Source organism: Sminthopsis crassicaudata, chromosome 2, assembly GCF_048593235.1.
Source record: "Sminthopsis crassicaudata isolate SCR6 chromosome 2, ASM4859323v1, whole genome shotgun sequence".
NCBI lineage: Eukaryota > Metazoa > Chordata > Mammalia > Dasyuromorphia > Dasyuridae > Sminthopsis > Sminthopsis crassicaudata.
The window spans coordinates 660,235,863-660,251,750 of record NC_133618.1 but is presented as its reverse complement, the minus strand read 5'-3'; the positions used below and the strand labels follow the sequence as shown (position 1 = coordinate 660,251,750).

The window sequence follows — 15,888 nt, the reverse complement described above, 5'->3', positions numbered from 1 at the left end:
TGGATCTGGATTTCATTCCAAGTTCCATGTGGCTACCTAAGCTTGCCTCAGCAGCTCATACTCCTGAGGCTCAAGGTGTTATTTATTTCTTCTCTCTTGCTCCAAAAATCATATTGACATTTTCTTTTCAACATAAGCTTTCATTTCTTCTGGATGCAGTGAATGCTGTAATGTAGCAGGTCACTCTTTTCAAGCTACACTTCTGTGGTTATTAAGACTTGTTCTGCTTTGCTTTACATTTTGCAATGATCCCAGTTAAAAGCTATTTTCTTTTTCTTTCTTTTTCTTCCTTCCTTCCTTCCTTCCTTCCTTCCTTCCTTCCTTCCTTCCTTCCTTCCTTCCTTCCTTCCTTCCTTCCTTCCTTCCTTCCTTCCTTCCTTCCTTCCTTCCTTCCTTCCTTCCTTCTTTCCTTCCTTCCTTCCTTCCTTCCTTCCTCCCTTCCTTCCTTCCCTCCTCCCCTCCTTCTTTCCTTCCTGCCCCCTTCCCTCCTCCTCCTCCCCCCTTCATTATTTCTCCTCCTTCTCCTCCTCTTCCTCCTCTCCTCCTCTTCTTCTTCTTCCTCCTCCTCCTCTTACCTTTTCTCCCTCTTCTCCTTCTTCTCCCTCTTCTCCCTTCCTCCCTTTCTACCTCCTTCCTCTTTCTTTTTTTGTCAGCATCTCTTTTGCTTTGTTCAAAATTCAGAGGAAACGTGCTTCCTTGAAAAGCAGGGAGTCTGGAGGTTTAGTGGCTGGTAGAAGGTGGAAGTTAAAAGTTCAAACATTGGGGTGCAGGTACATTTCATTCAATTTATTCTCTACAGCTGCATGAGAAGCAAGTCAGAAACAAAGAAGGCTATATCATCCCAGACTTAATTTCTGTTTCCTCTTCTGGAGTCTCAAGGGTCTTTCATTTCCCATGATGTGATCAATGACTCCACCTTCCAGGGTGAGGGTGATTAGACCTGGAAATTAATCTCATGAAAGATGTTAAAAAAATAAAATAAAATAAAATAAAATAAAACTACTTCCATAAATGTAGGGGACAGGGTAGAAGGGTAACAAATTCTCCTAGAGCTCAACAGCTCATATGAAAGGATGCCATTAAAACACACACACACACACACACACACACACACAGAGTTGTTTTAACATTGCTCAGTAGTCTGGGGCAGCAGACATGGCACAACATAGAACTCTGTCAGTTAAATCTTAGCCTTTTTTTAATGCCAGGGACCCCCTTTTTCTGGGGCAAGTCTGGGGAAGGCCATGGACCCTTTTTATTTCTTTTTTTTTATTTATTTAGAATTTTTTTTCCACAGTATATATGCATGAGTAATTTTTTTTAAATTTTTATAATATTATCCCTTGTATTCATTTTTCCAAATTATCCCTTCCCTCCCTCCACTCCCTCCCCCCGATGACAGGCAATCCCATACATTTTACATGGGGCTACCTTGTCCCTCCGCTTCTCTAAGCCTCCTTTTCTCCACTTATAAGTGAAGTTTTCAGCAGTGTTGTCAGACTCAGTGAGAATGAATCTCTACTAAGAGCAGTTAACTGAATTACTTAACTTGACAAGGCTACCAGCCAAGACTAAAATGGAGGAAGAGTTGAATTGGTAGGTGATTTTTTTTTTCAAAGATGTCTGTGAACTGAATGCAGCCTCTGAAGCTAAGATGCAACAAACTACGGATCCGTTCTCTTCTGCTTGTGCTAATTTTGGCCTAACAACACCAAGAAAATCCAGGGGCTCCAGCAGCCAGCACCACACCATCCGTACCCGGAACCACTGGTCTCAACGCATGGAGAAGTTGTGAGTGCTGTGGATAAGTTCGCTTCCCTTAGCAGATCCTTTCCAGGGATGTCCACAAGCATAATGGGATTCCCACAGGCATTGCCAGAGCTTGCTCAGTGGTGGGAGGAAGGTGTGGGAGAGGAGAGGTATCAGACTGACCACCAAACTGAAGGCCTGCAGAGCTATTGGGCTGATCTCTGTTCTGGGCCTGTGAAACCCGGACAGTCTGCCAGCACCGTGCTGGAAACCGATCGGTTCCATTTGAATTGTCCTAGGAAGATTCTGAAGGTTGCCTGGCAAGATAGGTACCAGACATGAGGGCCTTTCTTTCTTTCTTTCTTTTTTTTTAATAGACTTTTATTGACAGAACATATGCATGAATAATTTTTACAACATTGTCCCTTGCACTCACTTCTGTTCCAACTTTTCCCTTATCTCCCTCCCCTAGATGGCAGGCAGTTTTATACATGTTAAAGATGTTATAGTATATCCTAGATTCAATATATGTGTGCAGAACCGAATTTCTTATTGCACAGGAAGAATCAGATTCAGAAGGTAAAAGTAATCTGGGAAGAAAGACAATAGTGCAAACAGTTTACACTCATTTCCCAGTGTTCCTTCTCTGGGTGTAACTGATTCTGTACATCATTGATCAGTTAGAACTGAATTAGATCTTCTCTTGTTTCTCTTTGTTGAAGATATCCATCAGAATACATCATGAGGGCCTTTCTTAAACTAAATTGCTGAGCATTCAGGGGTGCTGCAGAGAGTGCAACTCCCATGGGCTGGCCCCATTGTTCAAATGTTGAATGTCTAAATGATAGAGAACTCGTTCAAGTGCTCACATGGCGGTTGGGAGAAGTGATACAAAAACACTTTCAAGGTCTTTCTGAAGGATCTCAGAACTGATTGCACAATATGGAAGACACTGACAAGGGAGTCCCCCTCCCCAAGATATGCCTGCATCAAAGAAGGGGGGCTCAGTGAAGGAAACAGAATTGTAACAGCTCAAAAGAAAAGTTTAGAGACATCTCCACTCCAAATGTTCATATGGACTATTTGTGCCCAATTGTAGCAGAGCCTTCCGAGATCGTATTGTTCTGGTTTGTCCCAATTGGACATAATGTATCTTGACTCTAACAGAGTGAGGTCGTTTTGAACCTCTTCAAGAAAAAAGGACTATAACCAATTATTTATAAAATGAAGATTCTGTTTATAATCCTTTATCAAGTATCTCTTAATGTACCAGGCACCTGTGCTGGGCACTGAGGATTTCAAGAGAAGGCTGGAAACAAGCTTTGCTCTCAAGTAGTTTACATTCTGGGGGAGGGGAGTAGCAATACCACACAGACACAAATAAGTCAATAGGAAATATGTACAAATTAAATTAAAAGTAATTTTAGAGGCTGGGACATTATAGAGAGCAGTAGAGCCTCTTTAATGTCTAGAAGATTGAATATTACCCCCTTCCCCTCAATTTTTTTCATACTGTTAATTTGCATGGCAAATCTTCTTTTTATTAGGTAGCTTGAAGGCAAGCTTTAGCTTTCCATGTCACTTTCAGCTAACTTGCCAGGAAGAACCATCCTATAAGTCAGGATCTGTGTCTGCTTTTGACAAATGCCACTAGTGTGACTATAGGCAAGTCACCAAAGTCCAGTGCCATAGGTAACTAACACCATAAGATACAGAAAAGCTGCTGTTCTAGAGCTTTGAAAGGGATTTCCATTCTGAGAGTACCCAATAAAAACGTACTTTTACAGAAAATAAAGAAAACAGACAGAAACTTTAGTAGGTTTATCACAACACTTTAGCCCCACATTGCCACTAATCTGTTAAACATTTCTACCAAAATATTTCATTAGAATCTCAAACTCAGTATGTCCAGTGCTTCTTTTTCAATCTCTGAGCCTGTTTCCTATCCAAAATTTTCTATTTCTGTTGAGAATAATCAGTTGAATTCCAAACCTTAGAATTATTCTAACTGTTCTCACTTCTTATTACCTCCCTTACCTCATCCCAATATATAAAAATTTTTGTGACAAATAAATATAGTCTGGCAAGACAAATCAATATGTTGGCTGTACTTAAAAATATGTCTTATTCTGCATCTCTAATTTATTAACTCTTTGCTAAAGACTGGGTAATAGGTTTCTTTATCAATGTTCTGGAGTGATTGTTGATCTTGTATTAATCAATATTCTGAAGTCTTTCTAAATTGGTTTCCTTTATCTTGCTGTAGTCATTGTGCAAATTGTTCTGGTTTTGCTCATTTCATACAAGTTTACTCTGGTTTCTCTGAGTCTGTCATATTTGTCCTTTCTTGAGGCAGAATAATATCCCATTATCTTCATATACCATGACAGCATTGATGAGCTATTGATGAGCAAACACTTTGTTTCCAATTCTTTGGTACAACACATTATGTAGATATAAACAATTTTGTACAGGTGGGACTTGTTCCTTTGTCTTTTATTTCTTTGTTCATATATACCTAGTTGTGGTATTGTTGGGTCAAAATTTAGTGAATTTTCTTTCAAATTACTTTCCAGAATGATCAGCCCATCCTAATTCTAATTCTCTTTCAGACTACATTGATTGTGTGTGTGTGTGTGTGTGTGTGTGTGTGTGTGTGTGTAAAAGCTTTTCAATTTTGTAAATGTAAATTTTGTTCAATGTAATAAAAATGTTAATTAAGTATATCTCATATTCAGTTAAGGATTCTCTCTTTATGGTTATGAGAATTATCTCCTTCCCTTCTCTTCAAATTTATATTTAGGTCACATATCAATTAGGAGCTTATTTTGGCATATGATGTGAATATTGCTCTATACCAATTTTCTGCCAGACTGCTTTCCAGTTTTCCCAGCAGTTTTTGGCATATATAGAATCCTTACTAATTAATTCAGTTTCTTGTGTGTTTATAATATTGCTATGTTCAGTTGCAATAGGTGACCCATTTACTGACTCGTTAATGAACTTTTCCACATTTTTAAACAGTACTAAATAGTTTTGATGAGTACTGATTTCTACTATAGCTTGAGATTTACTTTTGCAAGTCTCTCTCTCTCTGTAAATTAATATAGGCAAGTAGTGTTATTTTTATTTGGTTATTTTGGTCCAAACATGAACAACTATTGTTTTTCTAGTTATTTCCTGAATTGTATGTCCTGTTATCTACCTTAAACTCAGCATGTTCAAAACTGTGTACTATCTGTCTTAATTTGCATTTCTCTAATCAATAATGATTTGGAACATTTTTCATGTGAATATAAATGGCTTTGATTTCTGAAAATTGTTCGTATCCTTTGACCATTTATCAATTGGGGAATGATTTATATTCTTATACATTTGATGCAAATCTCTATATATTTTAGAAATGAGGTCTTTTGAACTCACTGTTAGTCTCTCAAAAACTTCCCCTCTTCCTAATTTCCTTATTACTCTTGAGGTCACCTCCATCCTCTCAGTCACCTTAGCTCTCAACCCAGGTATCCTTCTTGATTCCTTGTTCCCTCTTGCTGCCCATATTCAATCAGTTTCCCAATTCTGCTGGTACTACTTTCCTAGTATCTCTTGTGAAAATTCCCTTTTCTTTTCTGACAGTGTGAGCATTCTGATGCAGGCTCCTCATTGCTCTACACCTGGACTATTCTAACAGCTTTTTGCTTGGTCTGCCTGCCTCACATTTCCCCCTCCTCCCCTCGGTTCAGTCCATCCTTCACTTAGCTACCAAAGTGATCTTCCTATAGCCTGGGTCTGACCACAACACCTGCTTACTAAGTATATGTCAGTGGCTTGCCATTACCCCAAGAATCAAATTTCAATTCCTGTATTTGGCTTTTAAAGCCCTTTCCACCTTTCAACTTTATACCTTTCTCCTTCCCAGTAACTGCAGCCCAATGACTTCCTTTCTTCTCTTCAAATAAAGCACTCTGTCCTCCTGCTCGTGCTTGGACTCTTATCTCCCCTCATATCTGTTGCTGTCAGACCCCAGCTAGAAGCCCATCTTCTGCAAGGAGCCTTTCCTAATCCCTCTGACTGCTGATCCTTCCTTCTCAGTTTTTCCCCATTATATCTTGTCCATAGTTGGCACGTTGTCTTCCCCCTTAAAGTCTCAGGTAGATTCTGAGCTGCTTGTGAACAGGATCTTTTTTTGTTTTTCTTTGTTTCTCCAGCACTTAGGACAGTTCCTGGCACATTTAAAGGATGCTTTAAAGAATGTTTTGTATCTAGGTTCATCTAAGTCCTGAGTATGTCTTTATAGGTATCCTCTGCTATTCTTTCCATTTACATTATTATAGTCATTGTGTCTTAAGTTATTTTGCTTCAGTTCATATCTTCCCACACTTCTCTATATTTTTCTCATTCATCATTTTTCACAACATAGTAATGTTCTGTTACATTTGTAGCACTACGTTAATTTAGCCATTCCCAAATTAATGGACATCAACATTGTTTTCAGTTCTTTACTATTACAAGAAATGTTGCTATAAGAGTATTATATCTATGGAACTTTTCTTTTTATCTTTGACCTCCTTTGGCCATATGCCTAGCAGTGAGATTGCTAGGTCAAAGCCAGAAATTCAAATTCCTTTCTAGAATGCTTAGACCAGTTCACAGCCAAGAGCAGTGTATTAGTGTCCTCATCCAACCCTAACTCTTAGACAGCTTTGATTATTCCTGAGTTCTTTGCCAAAGGGATACCTGTGGGAGGTGACACCTTAGGTTTGTTTTGATTTACATTTCTCTTATTAGTGATTTGGAGCAATTTTCTTATAGCTATTTATAATTTGTAATTCTTTGAAGAACTTTTATTCATGTCCTTTGACTACTTATTGAGGGGAATCGCTCTTGACTTCATACATTTGTGTTAGATTCCTCTACACTTTGGGAATCCAACCTTATCTGAGATAGTTGATGCAAAGATTATTTTTTTCTGAGTTGACAGCTTTCCTTCTTATCCTAATTGATTTTGTTCATGCAAAAGCTTTTCAGTCTCATGTGATCAAACTTTCCTGTTTTGTTCTTGGTTATCTGGAAGGGCACGTTTCTTTTTAAAATAGGTTTTTAATGATATCTTTTGCTTTGTTACCTGCATTTCCCTCTATATCTCTGCTTTTTATCCCCTTCCAATAGGACTATCCTTTAAATAAAGATTAAAAAGGGAAAAAAGAATTCAATAAAACCAATTTATATCTTTTTAAAAAGTCTGATGTTATATGCAGTGTTTTATACCCATGGGCTCCCATCTCTGCAGAGGAACAGGGGGGATATCTTTTCATATCTCTTTAGGGCTAAGCTTGTCTTTTATGATACTATATACCACTCTGTTTCCATAGTTTTCTTGTTTTTTCAACTTACGTTATTGTAGTCATTGTGGATATTGTTTTCTTAGCTCTGCTTACTTTATTTACTTTATCAGTTTATATGTCTCCCCAGGCTTTTCTGAATACATCACATTTATGTTTCTTGCCACATTGTAATTTGATTATATTCGTGTGCCATTGGTGTACCATTGTTGAGTTGTTCACTAATAGATGAGTTTCTACTTTCTTTTCAGGTTTTTTTGTTTCTGTTTTTGTTTTTTTTTACTACCCCAAAGGGTACTTCCTATAAATATTTTTGTGTCTATGGGACCTTTTTTTTTCTCTATCTTTGACTTCCTTGGGGTTTATGCTTAGCAGTAGAATATCATTTTAATCACATTTTTACATGATTCCAAATTGCTTTCCAGAATAATTGAATCTTTTCACAATCCCACCCGTAATACATTTGTACTTATCTTTCCACAACCCCTCTACCACTGACTTTCAAAGAGGTACAGAATCTTAATATTGTCTGTTAGGTATGTTCTGCTTCTGGGAAATAGAATAGACAGCAGTCTCAGAGATGAGGACCCTGCCTCATTCTGTGGATCCAACCATATCTCTCCTTCCTCCCTCTCTCTCTCTCTCTCTCTCTCTCTCTCTCTCTCTCTCTCTCTCTCTCTCTCTCTCTCTCTCTCTCTCTCTCTCTCTCTCTCTCTCTCTCCCTCTCTCCCTCTCTCCCTCCCTCCCTCCCTTTTTCCCTCCCTCCCTTTTTCCCTCCCTCCCTCTTTCCCTCCCCCCCTTTTTTAGGCAGTAAGGGCTAAGAGATTTGGCGAGGATCACACAACTAATGTCTGAGGCTGTATTTGAACTCAGGTTCAGGGTTGGTGCTGCCTAGCTGCCCTGCTGTTCTATCTTTTGAGGAGCTGCTTGCTTTTCTCAGTGCAGCTCTCTCTTCATCTCCATGTTTCTGCTTCTTTACCTCTCTCTGTTAATGTCATGGGTTGCTGTAGACTTATATACACCAGGAACCTAGTGACTCATTCCTAAATAGCTCAGCAACCCTACCCACTCAATTTCCCTCTGATGGGGAACTGAAACCACAGACACCTGGTGGGGTCTGACTCTTTGGGCAAGGAAGGAAGTGCTGTGCAAACACGAGAAATGCACGGATGGGGTGTGGAGAAAGCATCCTCGAGGGATTGGGGCTAGAGAAAACCTAGTTTTCAGCCTGCAACCCCTCTTGGACCTTCAGACCTTTGAGTAACTATTTTCTCTTCTCTCTTCATTCTTCCTCTTTTTTCCACTGACAGTTGGAAGTAGCGGTGGTGACTACGGAGAGAGCCAAACATTTCTACAACTCTTGCGATGTTCCTGTCACCATCTATAGTGATGCTGACGAGTGGGAGGTCAGTGCTTTGGGGCTCTGAGCCCAGACTCCTTTCCATTTCTTTCCCTTTCCCTCCACAGCCATTCTCCTGGCCTCTGCCACATCAGAAAGGAAGGTCCAGACATGTGGCAATGGCCAGAACCTCTCATGCAAAAGAAACATGGAAACTATTTCCTAAACTGTCCAGCAACTGACATCACTCTCTGCTTCCAGGTACAGGGCCTTTGCCCCGGGCCTGAGACTGAGGCCCTTTATCCTTATCTTGGTTGTTGAAAACACCAAGGAGCTCAATTTGTGCTCTTTGTCAACATCACTTAGAACTGTCTTCACTATCATGAGCTTATCCAGTTATTTCCTTCATCCCACTTTCAGGATTCTAATGTTATGCTACAATTTCCTTTAATTGTTCTACCTCAGTTTCCCTTAATTGTTCTATCTCAATTTCCCTGAATTGTTCTGTCTGGTTGCAACATTCCCACTCCTAACCATTAATACTGATACAACTTAGTGCTAGCTACTCTAAGGTATAAACTGTGAATGTCTAATCAAGATGAGGAGAAAGACCTGCTATCTTAGACATCTTGACTCCAGCCCTTTCCAGTGCTCACTCTGCCTCCCCATCCTATCATTGTTCTTCCTAATCACTAAACTCTATGAAGAATCTCTGGGACCCTACATTTGATATTGGATACTTGGAGACAAAAGTCCGATCCAGTCACTTAATCAAACTCTCCAATAAATGAATTATTATAACTCTCTAATCTCTATCCTGCCTCAGTTTCTTCGGCATTACACTAATATCCTGCATCAGGGAATCCCACAGTCTGATTCATCAGTCATATAGGCTGTGGGCAGCTCTGCCAGTAGTTTTTAAAATCTTTAGACCCAGAAAAATTCCACTTGGTTCACAAAATATGCAGTTGCCTCAGCCTCATTGAACAAGGAAGGTTCTGGGCCTTCCTTCCCTTGTCCTTTGGTTCCCTTTTTATTTTTCTTCTTCCAGTGGCTCAGAGAATTAAGCACCTTAAACCAGCAGATTTGGAGCTCCTCACTGAGGGCAGGAACTATTTTGTTTTATCTTTTGCCTTTGCCATCTACAACACTAGCACATGAATAAATGTAAATCCAAGATTGAATGGAAGCCTCAGGTATCTTTTGTCAAAGGAAATGACATAATTCTGTTTCCTCAAGAGTAAAAACAAAATTTGGGCAACTAAAAAGGTAGGGTAAACCCCTTTTGGGTTCCCAGCTCCATCTCTTTAAGGCAATGCTTCTTAAGCTTTTTTTTCTCTGAGGGTCCTTTGGCAGTTATGTGGGGAAGCCTGAGTCTTTCTCAGAACAAAGTTTGTTGCCCGTGTTTGTAACTGAAGGGAATGCTAAATTTCAGTTAGCAGTTAGTGAAAACAATTTTTCCTATCTGAGTCCTCAGAGGTCTTCTCCAGGTGAAGCACATGTGCTCTAAGGCCTCTGGGGCCCCTGCCTCTGCAGGCACTGGAACAGCCCATCCCCACAAAGGAAAGTTGGGGATCACTCTCTGGTCCATGTTTGTGTCCTTCTGGTATAGCTGTCCAAGACTTCTGGGTGTGTGATTGTGAAAGCAGAAGGCCCTGCACATGGGCACAGATGGAAGCTCCCTGAGGCTGGGTTCTGTCTGCCTAGCACTGGGCCTTTCGGCTGAGTTTGAGTAAGTGTATGCTTCTTTTCAGATGTGGAAGAGACTCTCTGATCCTGTCCTGCACATTGACCTTCGGAGATGGGCAGACATGTTGGTAGTCGCCCCTCTTGATGCCAACACTCTGGGAAAGGTGGCCAGCGGCATCTGTGACAACTTGTTGGTGAGTGACCCACTGTGCTGCCTTTCTGTTGCATTGGCAGTGGCACCCTGTTGGTGTGGGGCCTTTGCCACTTTTTGCCAGGCCCTGTGGTCAGAATGAGGGTGGCCGGGGCCCGTGACTGTGGGCGCCTTTTGCCTCATGTCCCCTTGTGTCCAGGAAGGTAAATAGACTAACTGCTGATGAGCAGATTTGTCCACAGCATGGCACTGCTTAAAGGCATCTTATGGGTCCCACTGTCCTCGTCCCTTTTCTCCTTGCTCTGTTCTGGGCTGTCTGGGACTTCCTCTTCCTTTCCCTTCTTCCTTCCCCTCTCATCTTACAGAACTTTCCTTGACATGCCATTTCATTGTTGTTGTTTTTTAAGCCCAGAGCACGCTGTCTCTTTTAGGGTGAAAGTGCAGGGGTCATCAGTGGTCTGATCCAGTTGTTGACTTGTTCTGTTCCTGACCTGGGCCGGTCTCTCCCCCTTCAGGGACCCTGGAGGCTTTCCCTCCTTGAGAGTTCTCCATATTGGCACCAGCCTTGGTGTGGACAGCCGGCGCGCTCCTCCTGTCTGACAGCCAGGAGAGCAGGAGTGGGCAGCCTGGCCTGGCCATTTTCTTCTTGCTTCTCTTCTCTCCAGCCTCTGGCTTCTCCTTTATCTCCACTTGATTAGTCTGGTCTGAAAATACATATGAGAGATCAGATAAGGAGGCCTACTTCCTCTCAGCACTTATTCAACTGTGCTCTCTAGATTGGAGCTTTCGCCACTGGCCTGTGGTGCAGATTGTCTGTCACAGAGAGCCAGCTTGGCACGGTAGAAAGGGGAAGGAAGTAAAGAGAGGGGCCAGCTGATGAATGGGGGGGTGGGGAGCAAGGCAAAGACATGCAGGTTTTAGGAAGTAAGACTTGTCAGAGGTCCAAGGCTTCAGAGGAACCGCTGTCCTGGAAAGACTACCCTGACATTCTCAGGCAGTGCTGCCCCCAGGAGAGGCAGGCTGGGCAGAATGTGGCCAAGCACTGGAGGTCCCCTTGTTAGGGGTGGGTGGGTGAGCTCCTTTGTCTGTGAATTGGCCCACATAGCCTCGGAGCTTCCCTCCAACTTTGATAGTGTGTGAAAAAGTCCCAGGATGGCAAGAATCGTTTAGGATAGCTTAGGTTCATTGACCCCATTTTTTGGTAAGGAGATCAGAGCCTTTGCCCACAGATTGTTTCCATACCCCTCGATCTCCTCATTCACATTAGTAGTAATGAGTTCTTCCCATGCCATTTAATAAATTAATTGAGAGCCTTAGTGAGTGACACCCTCAGGGTCACTGTGAAGGCAGGGTCGTCTCCCCCCTGAACTAGCCTGCAAGGTGCCCTGCTGTTTGGGGGAGAGGAGAAGTTCAGAACGTGATATGGTGGGGGTGAGGCTCCTGCCTTTCTGCCCTCTGTGATCATGATAAATGTTTAGATCTGGGGGCCTGTGGTTTAACAGAGAGACAGTAGGGAGAGCAGATGCTCGGGCTTGCCCAGGAGTGCTATATGCTGAGCGGCTGCTCCTAAAGCTGAGGCCATCCATCCGATGGAAAGGCCTTGACTAGGCCCACAGGCCGGTTCTGCACAAGGAGCTTGGCTGGGAACCAAGAGGAAATGCAACTGAAGCTGTTCACTCACAGCAGTCTCTCAGTTGTTTTATTGGTAGAGACAAGTGGGAAATTCTGGTGCTTGAGCTGAATTTTCAGGCAGGCTTTCATAGATGGTAGTTCTCTCCTCTCTTGCGGGTGGAACCTTGGAGTTCTAAGAGCAGGACCAGAGAGCTGAGCACACCTGATCTTCATCCTCTGAATAAAATGTGTCCAGACCCAAACCAGAGGGGTTTTTCCCAGCTGCAGCTCCTGGCAGGACTTCCTCATCATCATGTCACAGTTAGCCTTCCCCTCAGGGACAGGGGTTTGTAGATACTGTTTTCCACTATGGCATCTGAAGTCAGGACTGAAGGAGGGAAGAATGAACCCGGGCCACTACCTGGACAGGGGAGCATTCTCTTCTTCAAAGAGACCCTCCTCTCCAGGTCACAGAATCTGGGAGTAGGCCATCTTGTCCAGTCCATAGAGAAGTGATATCCTCTGCTGCAGGATCCTCCAACACATAAGCATCCAGGCACATTCAATTTAAAGCTCCTTGAGAGGGGAACTCTTTTTGTATCCCCAGCACTTAGCACAGTGTGTGATATAAAGGAAGGGCTTAATTAATGGTGTTTGACTCAGCAGTGGCCCCTATAGGGAGTCGCCTTTTGTGGTGCCGTGAATTGTGTGCTGGGCAGAGTGTGTTGCTGAGGACAGTCCTGGCCTTGAGAGTTCTGAGTTTTGAGACATTGAGTAGCTCCTGCTGCTTGCTAGCCATGGCATTGTGGGCAGGTCATTTCTTCTCCTTTTGCTTGCATCAGGTACCTTTCAGAGTAGTTAAGGGAATTATTTTTCATAAAGTATAACATGTAAATAAATGGGAGCAATCACAGTTTCCCTTTCTCTCAGAGAGGCTACTGTTCCCTTGAGTATTTTCCTTTGGGAGTCCTTCTTGTCTCCTAACCATCCTTAGCTGTGGCCTGAAGGCCTGTCAGACACCCTGCTTTTAATTGCATGGCTTGCAGTTGGGTTTCATGTTTTAGCTGGAGGCCTTTAGAGAATGGCAGGATAGTACAGTGAGGAAGAACTGGACAGGGGAGTCCAAGGCCCTAGGTTTGAATCCTGCCTCTGCCACATGTTATCTGTGGAACCTAATTTCTGTCTCCACATTTCTATCTCCTGGTACAAGTTCCCTGTTACCACTGGTTTTTTGTTTTTCTTGGTATGTTTTCCTTCACTTACATGTAAAAATAATTTAAAATATTTATTTTTAAAACTTTGAATTCCAGATTCTCACCTTCTTTCCCTACCCCTCTACCCCCATTGAGCAATTCTATATAGGTTATATATGGGTAGTCATGTAAAACATTTCCATGATGGTATGTAAAATTATTTATCTTTATTAATAATAATAAATACTTTTAATTATTAATATGGCTAATTTTCCATAATTAGCCTTTTAAGAACTGGAGGCAAACTTAGGAGAAAGATTAGGAGGAGGAGTGGCTGATCACCTGGTAATTATTGAACTCTCATATCATCTTGTGAACAAGTCATGTGGCAAATGGAAAGAGAAAGGCAGTATGACCCAGTGGAAAGAACTCTGTCCTTGGAGTCAGGAGATATGGGTTCAAATTCTGACCCAACCAGTTACTAGCTATGTAGTAGAACTTCTCAGTGCCTCAGGTATCCTTTCAGTCTGTGGCAGGATATAGGTGTGGCCTCCCACACAAAGGTGCTTTGCAGACTCTGAAGCCCCGGTAAATAAGTTATGATTGCTATGAAGCATGGGAGATGACAAGGTATAACTCTTATGTAATAGTGAACAAATAGTATGAGACAGTATTTACTGAGTATCAGATGATTGATTAAAAACATTAGAGCATTAGATCAAAAGGAGTGTTCCCTGGGAGTAGTCACCCCTTGGGAGGGCATCAGGGAAAAGGTGGGGCTTGAGTCAGGCCTTGAGGGACAGAGGGAGCTGAACAGAGGCAGCAAGAGAAGGTGTTCTGGGCCCAGGAGCTGACTTATGTGAGAGTAGAGGGGTCAGTGAAGAGATAGGATCTTAGTTATGAGGAGGTGTCATAGGGCCAGACTGAGACATTCTGGGCAATGGAACAGACCTCTGCCTGAATAGGGGATCGATGGGCATCTGACTGGAGGCAAAGGTCTTATGGAAGAATCAGTGGTAAGCGACTCTGTCCCCCTTTCTCACAGACCTCGGTCATCCGGGCCTGGGACCGAACAAAGCCCCTCCTTTTCTGCCCAGCCATGAACACCGCCATGTGGGAGCATCCCGTCACAGCCCAGCACGTGGAGCAGCTGAAGGGCTTTGGCTACATCGAGATTCCCTGCGTGGCTAAGAAACTTGCCTGTGGAGATGAAGGTCAGGTCTTAAGAGCCCCTCACTCTGGCCCTACCCCTGGCACTTGTTCCATTTGTTCTGTCTCAGGAAGCTTATTCTGCCTCCAGTCCTTGGGGAGTCCCAGGGATGGAGAGGGGGTAGATGTGGGATGGTCAAGGCAGGTCTTTGCGAGGATTCGTGATCCTCATCGGCTTCCTAGTGAGCAGCCTGTTGGGATTAGCCTTGGTTCCCTTTCCAGTCCTGGTGTTTGAGGATGCTCATGTGGCTTCATTAAAAGCTACCAGTATATGGCAGAATATGTGAATATCACTTCTCCTTAGTCTACAGAGCCTCTGCAAGATTCCAGACTTACTTTACTTTGAATTTCTTGCTCTTCAGGTTTGGGAGCTATGGCTGAAGTTTATACGATTTTAGAGAAAGTGAAAGAAATCCTTTTGGAACGGGACTTGCTACACCAGAGTTGATCCAAGAAATGGCCCCTGTACCAGCCAATTTTCCACAGAGAAGAAGCACTTGCACTGACAAAGATTCTGCAGGAGGGTCCAGTCCTGGGTGGAGTCCTGACCAAACCCAGGAGTGCACTATGTCATATCTGGGCTATATGCAATCTGAAAGAAGCCAGGATGATGAGGAATCTCCCTCCTTCTCAGGCTCAGGTCTGATCTGGGGGCCACCCTGGAGTATCATACACCTTCCCAGGAACAAATGAACCACATAGGACAGAGGAGCAGGGATCCATTTGGCTTTCTTTTGGGGGCTCGTATGGGACTGCAGATGGCAGTCCTTGCCAGCCTCCTCCCCTAACACTGCCTCTGTGCAAGAAAATCAGGATTGTTTTCCTGGAGTGTGGGAAGGCTGGTGTCCACTGCACTGTTTTATATACTTTGGAAGATTGAGAAATTGAGATAAAAGAATTATGTGCATCACGTAGGAAGTGGTTTTAGTCTCATTCTTGGCTAGAGTTCCCCAGGCCAGTTGGAACCCCTTGCTGTTGGGTTGATGTCTTGGTTCACAGCCTAAGGACCCAGACCCCTTTTGAGATCGGGGAACGCAGTGTTTCTGCTCTTATCTTGCTTCTCTCCTACAAGCTCTTTGAAACCAGAAATTATGCCTTCCACCTCCCTATCGCCCCATGGTGCCATCACGATGCCTCCTTCTAATGTGTATTCAGTAAATGTTTTTTGAATTACTTAATTGGAATGTGAAAAATCATCCTTTCCTTTCTTGTAATGGGCCTACAAGGAGCAGCCTCACTTTGAAAATCTGCAGATATGGTCCTACCTGATAAACTCTGGCCTGAGGAAGGGAGTGGGTTGGTGGGCAGACATTCTTATTGCCTAGGATAGCAGCCCTCTCATGTTTCCATCAAGTGATACTTGTGTTCAGCTGTACTACCCTTTAGGAAGAGATTTGGAAAAGTTAAAAGGGGTGGGATGGTGGAAAACAGAGAAAGAAAATCTTTGGGTGAGGATTGAATTCCTCACCAACTTTGCACAAATTTCCCTGTGCCCTCGAATGTTCAGGAGTGCCACACATGGGATTCAGCCCATTGCATGTGAGGAATAGAGCCCAGGACCTGAATGGAAGATACTTGTTTGGGTTGCGGAGAGAGTTAGTGGTTATTGGG

The 15,888-nt window shown here is 42.9% G+C and overlaps 1 protein-coding gene across 7 annotated transcripts in view; it reads left to right on the top strand.

The window, feature by feature from the left end:
• The window catches only part of PPCDC (phosphopantothenoylcysteine decarboxylase), a 56,323-nt gene extending 40,868 nt beyond the window's left edge, over positions 1–15,455 (top strand). For 5 of the 7 annotated variants that reach the window (XM_074296966.1, XM_074296964.1, XM_074296969.1 and 2 more), the window contains 4 exons: positions 8,396–8,491; positions 10,179–10,307; positions 14,114–14,282; positions 14,640–15,455. In XM_074296966.1, the coding sequence (XP_074153067.1) occupies positions 8,396–8,491; positions 10,179–10,307; positions 14,114–14,282; positions 14,640–14,725 (480 nt within the window). In that variant the 3' untranslated portion in view covers positions 14,726–15,455. The remainder of the gene's footprint in view (positions 1–8,395; positions 8,492–10,178; positions 10,308–14,113; positions 14,283–14,639) is intronic. The other 2 variants (XM_074296968.1, XM_074296970.1) reach the window with 1 other exon arrangement.
• The last annotated feature ends 433 nt before the right edge of the window (positions 15,456–15,888 follow it).